Genomic DNA, 19,435 nt, shown 5'->3' with positions numbered 1-19,435 from the left:
CACTAGATACCCATGGTTCGTTATCTAATCGACCAAACTCTTGTCGACTCGACTCGATTAACTAACCAGTGGGGTTTGGGTCCCCAAGAAGTCGATGAGATAACATCCCCAATCGACTGAATCAAGATAAAAGTACAGAGACGGGAATGAGAGGTACCTCCCACTCGTAATGAGTGTGGTACATACTGCCGCTCAGCACTTATAAGTCAAGCACAAATATATCAAGTCTGTAGACACCAAATTTTGATTATTTTTAATTTCATTTTTTATCATTTATTATTTATCTATCTATTTATTATTTATTTTTATTTTTAATTTTTAATTGGGTTAGATTCATCATTTTTATTTTTGTAAGATGTTAAAAGTGGCCTTAATTCTCTTAAATTTGGTTTGAAAATTGTTAACTTATCATTCATTGATTTTTGAAGAAAAATGAAAATGGCAAAATAGGTGGAAGTGTGCATGTTGAACAAGTGTACAAAACAATCATTAGACAAGTGTCTAAGGAATTATAGGACAAGTGTACAGGGGGTAAGTGTCAAGGACACTTGGTGGAGGCCAAGGGGAGGCTGACGGCCCAAAAGGAGAAAAAACAGGGAGGGGGCTTCGGATGAAGGGGGGCAGAAAAAACGGAAGAAAATAATGGAGGGAGAGCAAAAGAAAAAACAGAGGAGATTACGGCAAAACAACAAGAACAGAGAAAGGCAAAAAAGGGGGGGGACGGACCAAAAAAGGGGAAGACGAAGGAATAGAGGGAAAAAACAGAGGGGAGGTTGGCAAAGGCCGCTGGCCAAATGAAAACAGGGGAAGGTTTCGGCGGGGCTAAGGGCTGAAGAAAAAAAAGGGAAAAAACAGAGAGGAGGTTTCATCTGGATTGAAAGAGAAACAGAGCAAGGGGCTTCTGTTGGGCTTATGACTAAAAAGCAGAAATCAGAGGGGAAAGGAGGGAGGTGGCTGGAGTTTTAAGGAAAGTCTGATAGAGGAGAGAGGACGGTTGAGAGAAAGAAACGGGAAAAGAGCTGGTGGTGGGGCTACGGAAGGGGAAAGAAACAGGGCAAAAACAGAGGGAGCTAGAGAAGAGTGAGGAAAATCTGGAAAATTGGAAAGAAGTATCGGAGGGGCCTTGCTACACGAAGAAGCTGCTGGAGTCGCCGCTGCCAGGAAAGCGCCACCACCTCACCGCCAATCCATTGTTACCGCCTGCGAACCTCACCAAGAGAGCACCGAAAATGGAGCAAAAGAAAGCAGCAAAGGAAAACTAATGCTACCGCTACTTCACTGGACTCCGCCACTACCACCAGAATCCGCCGTCACTGCCGTTTGAGCCAGAGCACTGTAAGTTAACCTTTTCCCCTTCTTTGAATTTCAGTTCATCCCCAAGCTTTGAGCATGTCTACCGTGGCTGTGTTCTTGCAATTGTCTCACTGATTGTTCAAGATTTTTAGCATACGTTTTATGTATTGATTGGATTGTAATTTCTTCTTGTTCTGATAATTTTGGGGCCAATCGAGACTTCATTTGAGTAGAGAATTGCTGAAGTTTCTCATGCTTATTTGTTGTTTGCTAAAATGCCTAAACCAAAGTCTTGAACCAAAGTGAAGAGATTTTCTGCGTTTTTATGTATACATACGGAGAAGATAGCCAGCGAGTTCGCTGGTGAAGAACCGAGGGCCAAGAGAGTGTTTGACAGAGATTTCTGGTTTAATTTTTGTTTCATTTTCCCTTTGGTTTTTGATTTTCTGTTTTACTTATGGATTTTGTTGCGAAAGGAGATGAAATTCTGGTGAAATTCGTTGAAGAAGAAAGATTCAGAGAACCATTTGTTTGTACAAATCCGGAAATTTGCCAATTGACCCCTACCCTTTGGTGAAATCACATTAAAGCTTGTGTAGCTTCCAGATTTCATTCAATTAAGTCATGATTTGAAACATAAATTGACCACCCCTGGACTTTACTTTTCTTTAATTTCGACCCCAAAACCTTCATGATCCCTCCAATTAGGTCCTTATTTTCTTCATGATTGAACCTCCCAAGTCTCCTTATTTTGATATGACCCGAAAATTTGGAAAAGTGAGCTTGTTTCTCCCTTTTAGATTTTAATCATCTTTTAATATGCATGAGTAGTCTTTTAACTAGATTAATTCTGGGATTTAATGCATAATCAAAGCTTAAGTGATTTTTAGTTGGTTTGTTGTGAGTCATAACATTTGTTTTGGGTTTGTAAAAATGAAGTTCAATTCATTTTTGTTTGGGTTTGTGATTTGGGTTTAGGAGGTTAAAGCCCACTCTTTTGATTGTGGTTTTTTATGGATAAATAGAAGCCAGCCCACATGTAACCTCTGGGCTTTGTAGCAGACTGAAAGTTTTGGCCCAAACAAATAAATTAATGGCCCAATGGCCTGTTTTAAGCAATCTGATAACTGGATTTGCAAACCAGTCCCTGCATTTCTTTTTAACTATACTGTGGCCCTAGACATTTTCAATTTCATTCAATTGGGTCCTTACTTTAATTGCAAATAGGTCCCTGAACTTTATTTTTCTTTAATTTTGACCTCAAAATTTTGACAATCTTTACAATCAGGTCCTCTCTTCTCTTGACTTCTTAAATGTGGGTTGTTTGACATGATTTAATTGATTCAAATTCATGCTTATTTTTTTATCCTTCGTGATTATTTGTCAAATAAATTGGTACCTTGACCTTTTTATTGTTTTGAAGCTAATATCTCATTTACTCGATTTCCATTTCAAGGGAGGTACACTCTATCCCTCATTTGCACTTCATTTGACCCTACGTGCTCCTACGTGTTATGTGAATATGCATGTCTATTTCGCTTTCCTTGCCTTTCCTTAATTCCTTGCACTTATTTCATTTACTTTTGCTTTTTATTTAAGTTATTCATTATGGGGTATGTGTACACCTCTTGGCTTGTAATAGATAGGGCTTGGCGAGCAATTTCATTTAAGTCTCATTATGGGGTATGTGTACACCTCTTGGCTTGTAATAGATAGGGCTTGGAGGAGCATTCGATGAAGACCTATCGAAGATGTGTGCCTAGCTAGCAAATGTAATAGTTAGGGCTTTAATTGCCTTATGTGTCTTGCCTGCTTAGTTGTTACATGTTAATTTGCTTTGTTAGGGCCTTGCATCTAGTCGAGCATGCTAAATGTTATGTGCTACGTGTTTACGAGTGTTTGGCATGTCTACTCGCTTTCCATAACCATGAATGAATGTGATGGATGAATGTACGTTTCCGCTAGTCCAACGCTAGTCGGAATTCATAGAAAGGGCTAGTCCAACGCTAGACCCAATAGGATTTTCCCTTTGTTTTTCATTAATGCATTATTTGCCTGTTCACTACATATCATGCATTTTTCCTTAGTTTTATCATTTGGCATGCTCCTCGATTCCCCTTTCCTCTCACTTTAGGTCTTGCATCTCATGCTAGTTAGGGTACATTTGCCTGAAGAGTCCCCTTAAATATGGGATATAGACGAGTGTGGCTTTTTCTAAGCCTTAGCACGCTTGTATTCCCTCTATAAAAGGGCAAATTGAGTCACGATTTAGGTCTCCCCGTACCCAATATGCATGAATTCCCTAGGCTCATGCATTTTTAAATCCACTCTACCATTTTCTACCCTCATCACACTTTCATTTTTTCCTCCCATTTTGCACACGTGCACCTTTATGTTTCTTCACTTGCACACGAACACTTTTATCATCACTTGCACACATGCACTTCATATTATCATTTCACATACCGTACCTTGCCCACTCACGTGCACATTTTCATTTACATATTTATTGTTTTTTATTACTTTTTTCAAACTCATGTCCTCACATTGCATACATGCACTCCATTCATTTGCATCCCACTCGCATTATTCGTGACTTCTTCAAAAGATCGTTATTGGACTTCACAATTAATGTGATTGGCACCCCTCAACCTTTGAAGAAAAATTTCCCCCAATATCCCTAGGTCTAGGGTTTGCATTCATGTAGTGCATCCAAATGTAATAAATTCTTTGGTTAAAACAAGAAAATCTTTGATTAAATCATGCAACTAGCCTTGGCTAGGTCGAAGGGGTGCCTTGGATTTTTATCCTTGCCTTCCCCTTCGTCAAATGTGACTCCCGAACCTTTTTCTTTGGTTTACGTGGATTAGGAGTCGTTTAAAAGGGGTTTCTTACTACTTTTTCCTATTTTTCTTTAAAAATTCATTTTTAGGTGACTTGGTACACCTTAACTCATTACCAAGTGGCGACTCCGATTTTTATTTCAAAAAATCCTTTTTAAACTATAATTTTGGGTCAAATCGTCGCATTCTCAAAACCCCATTGAGGCCCACTTTTCTTTTAAATCAAAATTCATTTTCCAACCACAAATTGAATCAAAAAATACATTTTTTCAAACCATTTATTTATTTATCAAAAAATGGGGCGCGACAAAGTCAATTGCACACTAAACGAGTACATATCACATTAGGGCAAGTGCGATAAAGTACACCCTTATCCGATCATACCAATCACATATCATTCGATCACATTGATCAAGAATTGCAAACAAGTGTCCAGTTCAATCAGGTATTTGGAAGCACTCACCAAAAATGTAGTGCTTTTACAGATCACGTCCAGGTAGTACTCCTGGTTTGGAGTCCAAATCTGCGATAAAAGATCGTTTAAGAGCTTTGAAAATCAACCAAGGTTCGAAACTTAAATGTTTCTTTTAACGAGAATCAAATAATTGAAACTTATTTGGAGAATATTTGTAAACTCATGCTCGCTCTTAAAACATTGAAACATTGAAGCGATTAAACTTTGAAATCTCCATTTGAGTCGAAGTGACGAGAAAAACGTATTTCTATTAGCTATTACTTTCTTTTTCCAAGGGTACAAGTTTCGGCCGAATTCTAGTTTATATCTCTCTATGAAAGTAGACTCAACTATTCTAGACAAATCGAGTTCGATCCGTTCTCAAACCCCCGCTCAAGTCGTGAATACACACGTCTAACCTTCGAGTAGAAAGTTGGGTAGCACGCCCTTTGTGTTTACCTATTTTCCAGCCATTTATGGCTTTATTATTTTCCTCAAATCAGCCCCAAAGTCACACACAAGCAATGTGACCACCATAGACCTTCAATTAGGCTCCAAAATCATCCAATCACAACACAAGTCTAATGATACAACCGGAAATCAAGTTTGAAGACACAAGGCTAAAAGGCAGATTTGATATCTTATAGCATTTTGGTCACAACTGAAGCTACGTTTATCAGATTGGGGTAAAATTTATATTTTTTTAAGCTAAGACAAAGGGTTACAACTTTCATGAAGACACCTCAACCCAGTTTACAGTTGATCTAGGTCGAATTTGCAAATTACAGAACCAGAAGTTCATGGTTAGTCAGGTTGTCAGTACTGAATTCAAACGGCAATAACTCAAGCTACACAATTCCAATTGAGGCATTTTTAGATGCGTTGGAAAACTGAAACATAGAGTTAAAACTTTCATGTTTTGACCAAATACTGATTTAATACGGATCAAAGTGAAAAATGAAGCTAAACATGTGAAATCTCAAAACTGTCCGTGAAATGAGGCTTTTGGCAGTCAGGGGTATTTTGGTCATTTTATATGTTACAGTGCTCCGATCGAGCTGAAAATTTACAGAAACCTATATAACAACATTTTCTACAACTTTTATGTTTTAACCTAAGCCTAATTCGGCCTCCATCATGGCCAAATGAAACTGGTCAAAACAGGGCAGTTCATCACTAACACAAGAGTACATATAAGTTCATCAACCAAAACCCTAATCCAAACCCTTCATGCTAACCGAATGTTATATGCTACAAAACTAACAAGGTTTAACCATAAATTTACTTCCATAAACTAAGCATAGGCATTACTACATATGACCATCAAGAACAACCATCATTTCCAACAACCAAAGCTGAAATTTACACTATAAAGCTGGAATTTACTATACCCATTACTAAAACCATGAAATCTACCTAACAAGCCATAACTTTCACTTGTAAACTAATAAGTAGCACAACCATGAACCAATACCATCCTTACCTAGAATTGGGGAAGCACAACAACCCCTAGGAAGCTTGAACCACCAAAACTCTCCACTCCAAGATGGCAATCCACCTTCCTAACCAACTTCTATGGATTATTTGGTGAATCTATTGGTTAGTTTGCAAGATTGAGCAAGAAATTAAGATCCCCAAAGTTGAAGCTTTTCTCTTGTTCTCTCCAAGGAGCTCACGGCCTCCCTCTCTTTTTTTTGTCTTAATGTTTGGCTTTGTTTGTTTTCCTTTCATTTACTAACAACTTAGATATTTAAGTTAAGGTCAAAGATAATTTTTCCCCACCAATCACAATTGAGCTTAGGAAAATCCTAGAAGCTCTAAGGTTCCTAATATCTTACTTTGCTAATCCTCACACTATGGCCCCAATAACATTTAATCTTTGCAATTATCTCCATAGTTCACCAACTAGTTGTTAAAAATTATCGCACGTACCACACTAGCGGGTCCCACGTTCAATATACACTACTAATGTCACATGAACTAACTTATAGCGGAAAATGTCTTGGAACTTAATTCCCTTATAATAATAGCTAGAAAATTAATATAATAAAGGAAAGTATAGAAAATGTATGCACGGAATTAAATTACGCCTAGAAAATAAGAAAAATGTCGAGTTCTCACCGTTTTTTCTTAACTCGCACGTACTAGGGTTTTCACTTATAATTCACTAACTTATTATTATTACTTCTAATCACACACTTTTTCTTATCTAAAACTCACTCTTAATCACTAAATTTAGTACACACTCTATACCGATTACTCACACTATCAAAAGACGTAAAAACCCTAGTTTACCTTAACGATGAAAGTAAAGGGAAAACCCTTGGTTCTATGATTAATTGTAACTATTGAGGAAGTGAATGAGTAGTAAAGCTCTTGTAAAATAATGGATTCCAAATAAAAGGGACTTTTTAAGAAAATATGAGGAATTTTACAAGTCCTCACAATCACACTCCCAAAATGTACACAAAAACACACACCAAAACCCTAGTATGCACAAAAACCCTAACTTATACCCTTCCTTTAGAAAAATTATAACTTGAGTTATAAAGATCAAAAATTTATATAACTTGGCTTGTTAAAAACTAGATTTCAAATACTAAGAATCTTTAGAGGACAACTCAAAGAGATTTAGTTCATAAGTTGGTCCAAATTGAGCCATAAGCTACTACAACATTTCTATGTTTACTTGTGCAGGGCAGAATTTTCAGTCAACTTTGCCAATTTCCTAGAATTTATAGACATTGAATCGAACTCTAAATTTTACACTGTACGAATCCCTCTGAGTCTAGTTTCAAATGCAACAAACGTAACTGAATTCCGACTTTCCTATACGAAGTTATAGCCAATTTCCCAAAGCTACGCAAAGCCCCCTGCGAAAATTCTAGATTTTCTAACAACTTGAGATTATGAAACTTTTCTTAACAAAATTCACTCCCTTGACTCAAATTCAACCATTAAAGCAATCAAGAATCAAAGGTAAGTGAGTTCACATAAGGATTATAAAGACAAGTAAAATTTCGGGGTCTCACAAGATCATATGAAGGATATGGTTTTATAACCAAAATTTGTGCTGTTGTGTATGTTTGGTTGTGAACTGGTGAAACTTGTGGCATTTTCATTTTTGGTATTAGTTTTATTTCTAGGTTGAGCTTTAAGTAAAGAGACCCCTTTAACCAATACAACCACTTTCCTAATGTATAAATAGATAATATATTTTGATATTTTAATCAATATGAAGTTACAAAATAGTGGAATTAATATTAATTTACTGTAGGAGAAGGACGATGAGTAATGGATCCAAGGAGCTAGGATCAGTTGTGGCTTCATGAAAAACTTCTTCTTCTATAGTAGTGGATGGTTGTGTACCCTTCATTGGAGTTCTATGCCTCGAGTCTAAGATTTTGTGACTAATTCTTACTTAGTTTCCTTTTCCTTTTTCTTTTCGATTAAGTGTATTTGTTCCTTGTACAAAGTCAGTGTCTTGAACTGACTCAGTCTAATTAGCTTGAATGTTAGGAGTTGGTTTTTCCAAAACAAATGTAGTTTCAGCCTCTGGTTCTATTTCAGTTTCCTGATCATCATCTTCCTCACCGCTGTCAAAAGTAATTCCCACTTGTTCTTTGAAAATTAGATATTTGGAGTGCTCAGAGTAGGTCATACCAAGTAGCATTCCATGCTCCAAACACTTTTGTCTAAGTGACATTTTTTTGAACTTTTGGTTCAGGGAAATATTTTGTTTTTCAACAGACACAAGTTTGGAGAGGATGTTGTGCAGAGTGGTTGCAAGGGAGATTGGAATGTCAATGAAGGTTTGAGAAGAAGCTGATTTGAAAGTTGGTTGTTTCCCAGCAACAAGGACATCATCCTTTGGCTTTTCCAATTCATAATTCTCTTTCAAAAACCATTTTTCTTTGTAAATCTTGAGACCTTTTCTTTCCAATCTTTCTTGACTAGTAAAAGGAGGAAATGTTTTTGCACTAGTAATAGGCATAGTAAAGTGTTTAAAAATTTTTGTCAGGAACTTTGCAAATGGAATGCTCCTTCTAGTGTCAGTTTCCATAACCAATTAGAAATTACAAAAGAGATACCCAAAATCAAGTTTAATGCCTTTGAGAATAGAGTAAAACATATACAATTGCATCCTGTTTGAAGTAGTTCAGTGACTCTGTGTCGGATAAAGCAAATTTGTGACAAGAGTGTAAAAAATCTGATTTCAGGTGTTAAATAGGTAGTTCTAGTATCATTAGCCATTGAAAAATCACTCTTTAATAGAGTGTGAATTTCATCAATTTTAAAGCCATGAGATTCATTTAGCCAAGAATCAAAAGCAAAGAAGTATGAAAACTCCGCTAGTTTTTCAACAACACATTCAAAGATTTTGTTGACTAAGAAAGAATCACTGACCTGGGAAAACTTCGGTAACCGGCAACTCCTTTCACCCGAAGTTGCTGCTGCACAAAAAAAAATGAATAACACAGCAAGTAGATTTCGAAAGCAAAGAGGGTCCTAGATACTTTTATTGAATTGGAAGCTCAAACCAAAAAAGAAAAAAAAAAACCAGAGCTTTGCCTACGATAACTTGCAGAATACAGTAAACCTAGCCTACATTCAAAAATTTTGATTAACAACTTCTTGAGCTTCTAGAGTTTCTTGAACCTTGAAGACTTGAGACTTGCGTTTCTTGAACAACCTGAAATACCCTCGAGCATTTGTAAAGGGTCGCCAAGGAGCTCTTGAAGTTTTCTTGGGAGATTCTTGGGTCACCCGAAGAGGAGGAGCCCATGGAGGAACCTGATTATCACCTTGGGTTTGCGACATCATCTGAGTTGTTCTTGCTTCTTGTGAGTTGAGCAGCCAGCAAGAGTCAAATTTAATTCATCCAACATCCCAGCCTTTGTGCACTTCTAGAGCACTTGGGAAGAGGAACCCATTCGGCTGCACGTCTAGAAAAGAAAAGGGGGAACAGCTGCTTCCAAGAACTCTAAACCCAACTGGTTTCCTAAGTCAAAGGGGTTTCCAAAACCAGACCGAGGGGTTTCGAACTGTCCTTGTGCCCAATTTTTGTACCCGTGCATTTCCCTAGAGTTATCCTAGGTAATAGCAGCACCTCTGCAAAATCCAACCAGCACTTTGAGTCGGTTAGGACAGGGGTAAACATTCCAAGAAAATCCAGCAAAGCAAAAGAAACCAACTTCCTTGTCGATTAGAGCCTTTGAGTGTCATTCTTAATTTTGTGTAGCTTTTGTGTCAAGTCTTTTTCCAATTTTTATTCTTGAATATATTCTACCACTCCATTCTTAGTGTCCTAATTTTGTTTACCAAGAAAATTTCTACTCTTACGAACCTCAAATTCTTGCGTCAACTTGATTTTTGAGCTAAATTTGAGCACTTGAGGGATTCTAATTTCTTTCAGGTTTGCAAGGGGCTGTGAGAAAATCTTTGGTGAGCTCACTAGACTGATTTGAGTGACCATACATGAGTGTGAGAGTATACACTTTGGGAATGAAGTAAAAAAAAAAAAGGGTTCTTTTTCCTTTGCCCTTTTCTTTGCTACTAATCCTTGCAGGTACACTCGAGACTCCATGTCTAGTGGAAACGAAGGAGTATCCCGCCCCATGGACTTTGAAAAGATGATAGAGCAAACGGAAAGGCGTTCCCAACGCATGCTAGAACCAATTCAAGATGAATTGCTGCAACTCCGGGTGTCTGGAACACCAAGAACTTCTAAGTCCACGCGAAGGCGAAGGGACGTGGAGGAGTCCGACGGTTCCAATCATGATGATGATGACAAGGAACCTCGTTTTCGACCAAGGCAAAGGAACCAAACTGGACCTACCGATATGTTCAAGGGGATCAAAATGAAAATCCCTGAATTCAAAGGACGGTCCGATCCCGAGACCTTTCTCGAATGGTTGTCCAAGATCGAAATGGTCTTTTTTTGCCAAAACTACACCGAAGTGCAAAAGGTGCAGTTGGCAACCATGGAATTCACTAAGTATGCTGTGGTTTGGTGGGACCAAATCAAGAAGTCTAGAAGGAGAAGTGGGCTCCCCGAGCTCATTCCATCGCCCGAGTTTCTATTCATGATGCGCACCCGCTTTGTACCTGGATATTATATTAGGGATTTGTACCACCGATTACAAACCTTAGTCCAGGGCAACCGGAGTGTGGATGAGTATCATAAGGAGATGTAGATCCTGATGCTTAGAGCGGATGTACAAGAGATTCTGAAGCCACCATGGCGAGATTCTTAAACGGATTAAGACCCGATATTGCTGAACGAGTGGAACTTCAACACTATATAGAGTTGCATGAGCTTGTTGACAAGGCCATTAAGGTCGAGCAAAGGCTCAAGAGGAGGGGTACTACTCGATCGAATTTTGGCAATACCACCTACTCTACCAACCACCCATTCGAACCACGAAAAGATTCTCGGCTTTCGCCAAATGCTCCTACACCAAAGCCGAGATTCGAGGGAGGTAAGGTGGGCAATTCTAGTGTTGGTAAACCACCTTTTTCTACTCCAAAATTTGAGGAGCCTAGGGTACAAACTAGAGCTCGTGATACTCGATGCTTCAAATGCCAAGGTAGAGGCCATATTGCTAGTCAATGTCCCAATCAAAGGACTATGATTATGATAAAAAATGGCGAGATCCTGAGTGAGGACGAAGCCGAGTACGAAGGCATGCCACCCCTTGAAGGAGGTAGTGATGGTGAGTCACCAAATAAAGAGAGTTTAGTGCACCCGAGGGTCACTTTGGGACCGCCTTGGTTGCAAGGAGGGCATTAACTACACGTGTTAAGGAGGAAGAGTTTCAACAGGAGAAAATCTTCTACACCAGGTGCTTCGTCAACCAAACATTTTGTAGTGTGATTATTGATAGTGGGAGCTGCACAAATGTAGCTAGTTCACTCATGGTGGACAACTTGAAGCTGCCTACAAGAGATCACCCGCAACCCTACAAACTCCAATGGCTCAACAACTCTGGGGAGGTTCGAATAACCAAACAGGTTCTTATATCCTTCCAAATTCATAAATATTCTGATGATGTGTTATGTGATATAGTTCCTATACAGGCTAGTCACATTATACTAGGTAGGCCGTGGCAATTTGACAGGCAGGTAACTTTTGATGGTGTGGCTAACAAGTATAGTTTCTTGTGCAATAGTAAGAAAGTCACCCTAACTCCCATTTTCCCAAAGTAAGTGCATGAAGACCAATTGAAATTGCAACAGAAGTATGAGAAGTATTGTACAAAAAAGAAAGAAAATGTAAGCGTCGAGGCAAAAGGAGAGAGAAAAAAGGCTATCGATAGCTCAGCAAGTGAGGTAAAATCCGAGAGAAAACGAATGCTCCTGATAAAAGCCAAAAAAGTGAGAAAGTTAATGAGAGATGAACAGTCACTTCTTATGCTTGTTAGCAAAGAAGTAGCTCTGAATGTGCATGAACTTGATACTGACATACCTCTTGAGGTTAAGTCTCTTTTACAAGAGTATGCTGATGTCTTCCCCGAGGACATGCCAAGTGGATTGCCACCACTTAGAGGCATTGAGTATCAAATTGATTTCATCCCTGGAGCATCATTGCCAAATCGTCCAACTTACAAGAGCAACCCGGAGGAGACTAAGGAGTTGCAAAGGCAAGTGGATGAGTTGCTTGGTAAAGGATGGACACATGAGAGTTTAAACCCGTGTGCTATTCCAATCATTCTGGTGCCCAAGAAAGATGGTACGTGGAGAATGTGCACCGATTATAGAGTTGTAAATGCCATTACAGTAAAGTATCGCCACCCTATATCTCGCTTAGATGATATGTTTGATGAGTTACATGGGGCTGTGTTCTTTACCAAAATTGATCTCAAAAGTGGGTACCATCAAATTAGGATTAAAAAGGGGGATTAATAGAAAACTGTCTTCAAAACCAAGTATGGATTGTATGAGTCGTTAGTGATGCCTTTTGGGCTAACTAATGCACCTAATACCTTCATGAGGTTAATGAATCATGTTCTGCATCCATTCTTAGGAAAATTTGTGGTAGTTTACTTTAACGATATCCTAATTTATAGCAAGTTTTATGATGAACACCTAGAGCATATTAGAGCCGTTATGGATGTACTTCGAAGAGAGAAACTCTATATCAATCTCAAGAAGTGCAATTTTTGCACTAACGAGCTTGTGTTCCTAGGGTTTGTTATAAGTGCGCAGGGAACGAAGGTGGATGATCAAAAGGTCAAAGCTATTCAAGAGTGGCCAACACCAAGGTCTGTAGGCGATGTTCGAAACTTTCATGGCTTCGCGGGTTTCTATAGGAGATTCGTGAGGGACTTTAGCACCATTGTTGCACCCTTGATCGAGTTGTTCAAGAAGAATGAAAACTTCGATTGGGGAGATTCTCAAGAATAGACTTTTCACGCTTTAAAGCACAAACTCACACATGCACCTATACTTACTTTACCTAATTTTTTTAAGACATTTGAAATTGATTATGATTTTTCAGGTATTGGATTTGGAGCTATGTTGAACCAAGGGGAGAGGCCTATTGCCTATTTTAGTGAGAAACTCAATGGGGCTGCACTGAACTACTCCACTTATGATAAAGAGTTGTATGCCCTCATTCGAGCACTACAAGTGTGGCAGCACTACTTAAGACCTAAGGAATTCGTGATACACACTGATCATGAATCTCTTAAGTACCTTAAGGCCCAGCACAACTTGAGCAAGAAGCATGCAAGGTGGATTGCATTCGTGGAGTCATTCCCGTACGTGATTAAATACAAGGCTGGTAAGTCTAATGTGGTTGCGGATGCACTCTCACGAAGGTACTCTCTAATCACTTCGTTAGATGCTAAGTTGTTAGGATTTGAGCTAATTAAAGAGCTCTATGCACAAGATAGTGATTTCGGTGAGCTAACATTTCTTACAAACACACCGGGCAAGGTAAGTTATTCATTTCTAATGGTTACTTGTTTTGTGCCAATCAACTTTGCATCCCACATGGCTCAATCCATGAGCTTTTGGTCAGGGAATCCCATTCGGGTGGCCTTATGGGGCACTTTGGGGTTGATAAGACTCTTACCATGCTGCAGGAACACTTCTATTGGCCGCACATGAGGAGAGATATTGCACGGGTGGTAGAGTGATGCTTAGCTTGTAAGAAAACTAAATCCAAGGTACATCTGTACGGCCTTTACACCCCGTTATCTATTTCTAGTGCACCATGGGTCGATATTTCTATGGATTTTATACTTGATTTGCCTAGATCCAAGTATGGCCACGACTCCATCTATGTGGTAGTCGATAGATTCTCTAAGATGGCACACTTCATTGCTTGTCATAAAACGGATGATGCATCTCACATTGCCAACTTGTTCTTTAAAGAGATTGTGCAATTGCATGGCATACCTAGGACCATTGTATCTGATAGAGATGTCAAATTCTTGACCTACTTTTGGAAGACACTATGGTCTAAGTTAGGCACCAAATTACTTTTTTCTACTGCTAGTCACCCTCATATTGATGGTCAAACTAAGGTAGTGAATCGTACATTAGGTACCTTGTTGCGTGCCATCATCAAAAAGCACTTGAAATCCTGGGAAGAGTGTTTAGTCATGTTGAGTTTGCTTATAATAGAGCTGTCCATTCCACTACTGGTTTCTCTCAATTTGAATGTGTTTATGATTTTAATCCGCTAACACCTCTAGATCTAGTGCCATTACCTAGTAATGAGCGCGCACACTTGGATGGTAAGAAACATGTAGATTTTGTTAAGCAATTTCATGAGAAAGTCAGGGCCAACATTGAGAGAAGAACTGCACAATTTGTCAAGCAAGCTAACAAAGGTCGCCAAAAGCTGACTTTTGAACCTGGCAATTGGGTGTGGTTGCACATGCGCAAGGAATGTTTTCCTGTTCAAAGAAGAAACAAATTACAACCACGGGGTGATGGACCTTTTCAAGTATTGGAGCGCATCAATGACAACGCCTACAAACTTGATCTTCCGGGTGAGTATGGAGTTAGTGCTACATTTAATGTTTCTGACTTAGCTCCTTTTGATGCAGATGACGCTTTTGATTTGAGGGCAAATCCTTCTCAAGAGGAGGGGAATGATAACATCATGGTACGTGGGCACGCCAACAATGGCTCGAGTGATCGAGGGGCTGAGGATCGCGTGCAAGCTCCAAGCGGATCCATTACTAGGGCTCGCGCAAAGAGACCTCGTGAGCAACTCAATGTACTTATTCAGGCCATACACAAGTCCTTTGAAGGATTCATACACTCAAGTGAAAGTGGTCGCGGTCCGGTATTAAGCATTGAAACTACACCTGAGGATTAGGGTTTTGCCAAACCCTAGTTTCCATTTTAGCATCATAGTCATTTATTTCCACATTAGTTTGATTAGCTTGAATAATTGGCTAAATGCATGTTGCACATAGAATCGCCAAAGGTAGGATTGTTATTTTTGTTCATCATTATATGTTAAGGTGGGCTGCCTAGGAAGGAAGGCCCGCATGAGGCCCTAACTGTCGATGGTTGAGCCTGCAGTTTCCGTTTCCGTTTTCGTCACTTATTAGGGCCATACCAGCCGCACCTTTAGTTCCTTTTCTTACTAGATTAGGTTTTACTTGTAACCTATATAAGGCACCACATTACATCAATAAATAGGTAGACACTTTTATCATAAAAGAAGTGAGATAATTTTCTCTATAGCTTTCGAGCATCCCTTGAACAACTTAGAGTTATACTCTAGTGTTCTTGTTGGCTTATCAATTCAAGAATCACACTTGAGTTGTGGCGCCTTCTACACTTGCCTGAGGTTCGCTAATTCATTTGATTATGGGTAGAGATAATATCAACAAGTTCGTAACCACGGGGATTAGAGGGGTCGTAGGGTTTCCGCTGCTACCTTCCTTGGACGTCAATCACAAATCCACCAAGCGATCTTGGGGCGTGAATCTTCTCCCCAACGAGATTCGTATCAAAATCAATTAAGCAACAAGTCATGCGAGTGGTACATTCACCAGTTCTAGCAAAGATAATTTCAAAAGTTTCCTCTCAAAGTATGTCTTTGATCATCGACACGTCCTAAGAATAACCATGATAAAACAATTATGGTTCCCACATCCACAAACCCAGTAAACGGAATGCACAAATGAGCCTCGACTACGAGTCGCATGCCTATCCATGTTAATTACTAGTGCAAGGATACAAAAATGTGACTTTGGAGTGAAAAGGTAGCGGTTGGTCCTAAAGATATGAACAACCCCAAAATCCTTCATTTCTACCAAAATTAATCCAAACTCAAAGAAACCAAACGGCCTAAACAATTGGACAACACCTCCCCTTGATTTCTCTACTTTTCCACCCTAACATCAACGCCCAATCACATCTCATTTCAGCCATAATTGCACATACAAATCATAAGCTATTAAACATTCTTAATTAGGGCCACAATACTCTTCATATATAGCCAATTGGTAGCTCCGAAAACCAACCACAATCAAGCCAAAATTGGAAACCAATCTGAAATTTATGCACCCAAGTTGGAAATTTCTTTAGGCAAGTTAAACTAGTCTACAAAACCTCAATAATTCATATAGCAAAGCTATCAAAACATGGACAACCCTTAAGCATCACATATGAGCAGAATTTTCACCATAAAAATGAAAATTACCATAATACTACTTCAAACCATGAAATTTTCTCATAAAGTTACCAAAACTATAACCCTAAGCCACTAATTCACACATATATGAACGAAAAGGAAGTTTCTAGCCAATGTACCTTGTAACCTCAAGAAAGATAGAAATTTAGGGTTTTTTCCTCCAAAATCGCTCCACCAACACCTCTACTCTTCCTTGGTTAGCACTTTGTATGGAGTAGTTTGCAAATTGGTTGGTTAAAACTCAAGATTCAAGCACAAAGTTGAGGTTGCAGTTGAAGGTCTCTTTTGTTTTTTCCCTCTCCAAGTTCGGCCAAAGCAAGTGCAAAGTGAAGAAATTTTTGGTCAAATTTTGTATTTAGTAAAAGTATGAAGGTCTTGGTCAAAGTCCAACATCCATTGACTTCGCGACAAATGGTGCACTAGGATTTAATCTCATCCTTTTGTCTTCCAATGGTTAATCTATCTAACTAACCTCTAATTATCTCCTAACACATTGTAAAATAATATCCCTTTATACTAAACTTCAACTAATCGTCAAAATTTTATCGTACTAATCGTACTAGAGGGTCCCACGTCCGTAATACGCTTCAAACTTAACATGAACTAACTTAAACCAAGAAAATGATTTAAAATTATACTCACTTATAAAAATATCTGAAAAATTAATATAATAAAGTAAAGTAAAAAAAATGCATATGGAAAAAAAATAAAATAATAAAAAATAAGGAAATTTTGCGGGTCCTCACATTCTCTCCCCTTTAAAGAAATTTCATTCTCGAAATTTTCTTACCTTGATTAACAAATAGTTCAGCAGGTATCATCCGATATGGAGTTTTCGAGAGAAGTGATATCTCCGGTAACAAATTAATCTTAAATTCTATCTCCCTATCCAAATCGTAATTCTTATACACCATACTAGTGATCAAATGGTGTTTACCCGTAGGAGTATTAATTTCTAGATCATATGGTAATCTAACGGTTCCACTTCAAGTCCATACATAAAATTGGGGTTGACAAAAGGAATGGGTAGCACCAGGGTCTATCAAAATCTTAGTGAAACAGTGGAATACGGGAATTGTACTTTCTACGACCTCAAACGAGTCAGGGACCTAATGTTCCTCTAGAGAATACACCCGAGCCGGCACTTTCGGTCCAGTCCCTTCCCCCTTCGACTGTCCAGGGTTGGTCTTGGTTGACTGTCGGTTCACACTCCCTTCTCGAGGTAGGACTGGGCAATTAGCGATTTGATGATCTGCACTCCCACAACGTAGGTATTTCCTCTCTTTCTTCCAGCAAATATCCTCCGTGTTATTCGGCTTCCCACAATACCCACAAGGAGCACGGGAAGCAAGGCCGAGCCTCCCTGTGAGACACCTCTTGACATCTCCGGAAGTCTTACTCCTCCAGTTCCCCTTCCAAACTTAGGAGGTGTACTCTTATCCCCTTACACTAAGCTACTTTCAAGAATAGCTCTTTTATTCGCTTGGAAGTTTCTAACTTGTAATCTCGCACTCTCAACTCGTTGGGCTTTCTCCACAGCATCACTAAAGGTGTTGATTTGGGCTACCGCTAGATCCTTTTGAATCTCTACATTCAGCCCCTGAACAAATCGTCGTATCCTCCTTTGCTCAGTCACAATTAGTTTAGGAGCAAACTTAGATAATTTAGTGAATTGGCTCTCATATTCCACTACAGTTTGAGCTCCCTGACGAAAGTTAATAAACTCATCCTCCTTTTTCTCCTGAATTAGAGGTGAAAAATACTTTGCATTGAACTCCCTCATGAAGTTTATCCATGTCCTCGGTGTTTGTTCTCTTTCCCATTTCAATCTTATCACATTCCACCAAGAATGGGTTGTTCCCTCCAATTGAAAGACAGCAAAGGTCACTTGTCTCTCCTCAGTATAATGTAACGCAGCAAAAATATTGATCATCTTCTTCAACTACCTTTCAATCACGTCAGGGTCTAGTCCTCCAAGGAATTTTGGTGGGGAGAACTTCTGAAATTGTTCGAGAGCTCTATCCTCACCCTCTACATGGTTACCAGGGTTTCCAGGTTGATTCACAAGGTTTTGGCCCTGACGTTCCACTACATGAGGCAAGAGATCAGTCATACGCTGGATAGTGGTGGCTACCTGGCATTAGGATCCATTCCAGGTTCAAGATTCGGTTCAGGCACTGGTTCACGATTACTCTCTTCGGTCAAGGGTTGCCTAGATCCGCGCCCACGTCCGCATCCACTACGTCTACCCTCAATTCGTTTTTACTCAATCTAAGATCGAAGTGCGAATGCAATATTAAAGTGGTATATATATAGAGGCATAGACAATTCACAAGAAATGTAAACAAGTCAAAAGTCAAATATGTTACACGACTTTAGCATATATACCACAAAGTAACAGTCAGATACGAACAAAAGTAATTCCATTAAAAGTAACGGGATCATAACAAAAGCACAATATACAAAACTATGTCCAAAAGTACAAGAACCTCTAACTAAGAGTTTTCTCTAACTATCTCCCCATATGGGCAAAACATGGCTCATAGTAGCTCTAACCTAGTTCCCAATCGAGCTAGCGGACTCTCCCTCATGGGTAGAACTAGGTGCGTCTTCCCCTCTAGGGCTCCGCCCATAACCTACAAGAATAACAACAGTTTACAACTTATGCAGGTTTAATCATACCTAATGACACTCTAACACATCATACGAAGTTTCTTATAATCAAATTCTATGTCGCCCAAATCATTTCCCTAGCTTTCTTTTCCATAAGTTCGTATATATATACATAAGGGAATAGGATTCAATTAGGCATGTAAACAACGGTAGTCAATCAGGAGTCCAAAATACATTTATTTGATACATCATAAAATACAAGAATCCTCCGCTCTAACCTTTGCCATTATAATTTATCTCAAATTCACTTATGATTTCTATTCCCATACTAATACACTAGACTATATTTCTTCCGAATTCACAAGTATTCCCTCAGGAAGAGTATTTAGTACTCGAGTACAAGAATCCAAAACTAGGAAGATTTACGACTTAGGTTGTACGCTCCCAAGTGCAAATCAACAAAGTTTAAGATTCCTACCTGACGTACATATCTATCTACCTCAAATACCATGATAAAGGTTTGAAACCTATAACATTTCATGATTCATAGCTTATACTCAAAAGAGC

General features: G+C 39.0%; 2 protein-coding genes across 2 annotated transcripts; one reads left to right on the top strand and one right to left on the bottom strand.

Annotated features, from left to right (window-relative positions):
- Positions 1-10,831: 10,831 nt before the first annotated feature.
- On the top strand, positions 10,832-13,733 carry LOC113743952 (uncharacterized). The gene is made up of 5 exons (XM_027272003.1): positions 10,832-11,306; positions 11,660-11,715; positions 11,830-12,457; positions 13,091-13,530; positions 13,680-13,733. Exons 1-5 carry the CDS (start codon positions 10,832-10,834, stop codon positions 13,731-13,733), a joined length of 1,653 nt encoding a protein of 550 aa, XP_027127804.1.
- A 3,966-nt stretch (positions 13,734-17,699) lies between these two features.
- Positions 17,700-18,188, bottom strand: LOC140006949 (uncharacterized). Its single transcript, XM_072049623.1, has one exon. The coding sequence runs from the start codon at positions 18,186-18,188 to the stop codon at positions 17,700-17,702; it is 489 nt and encodes a 162-aa protein (XP_071905724.1).
- Between the last annotated feature and the right edge of the window lie 1,247 nt (positions 18,189-19,435).

Source organism: Coffea arabica, chromosome 5e, assembly GCF_036785885.1.
Source record: "Coffea arabica cultivar ET-39 chromosome 5e, Coffea Arabica ET-39 HiFi, whole genome shotgun sequence".
NCBI lineage: Eukaryota > Viridiplantae > Streptophyta > Magnoliopsida > Gentianales > Rubiaceae > Coffea > Coffea arabica.
This window is presented reverse-complemented; position numbering and strand designations above follow the sequence as displayed.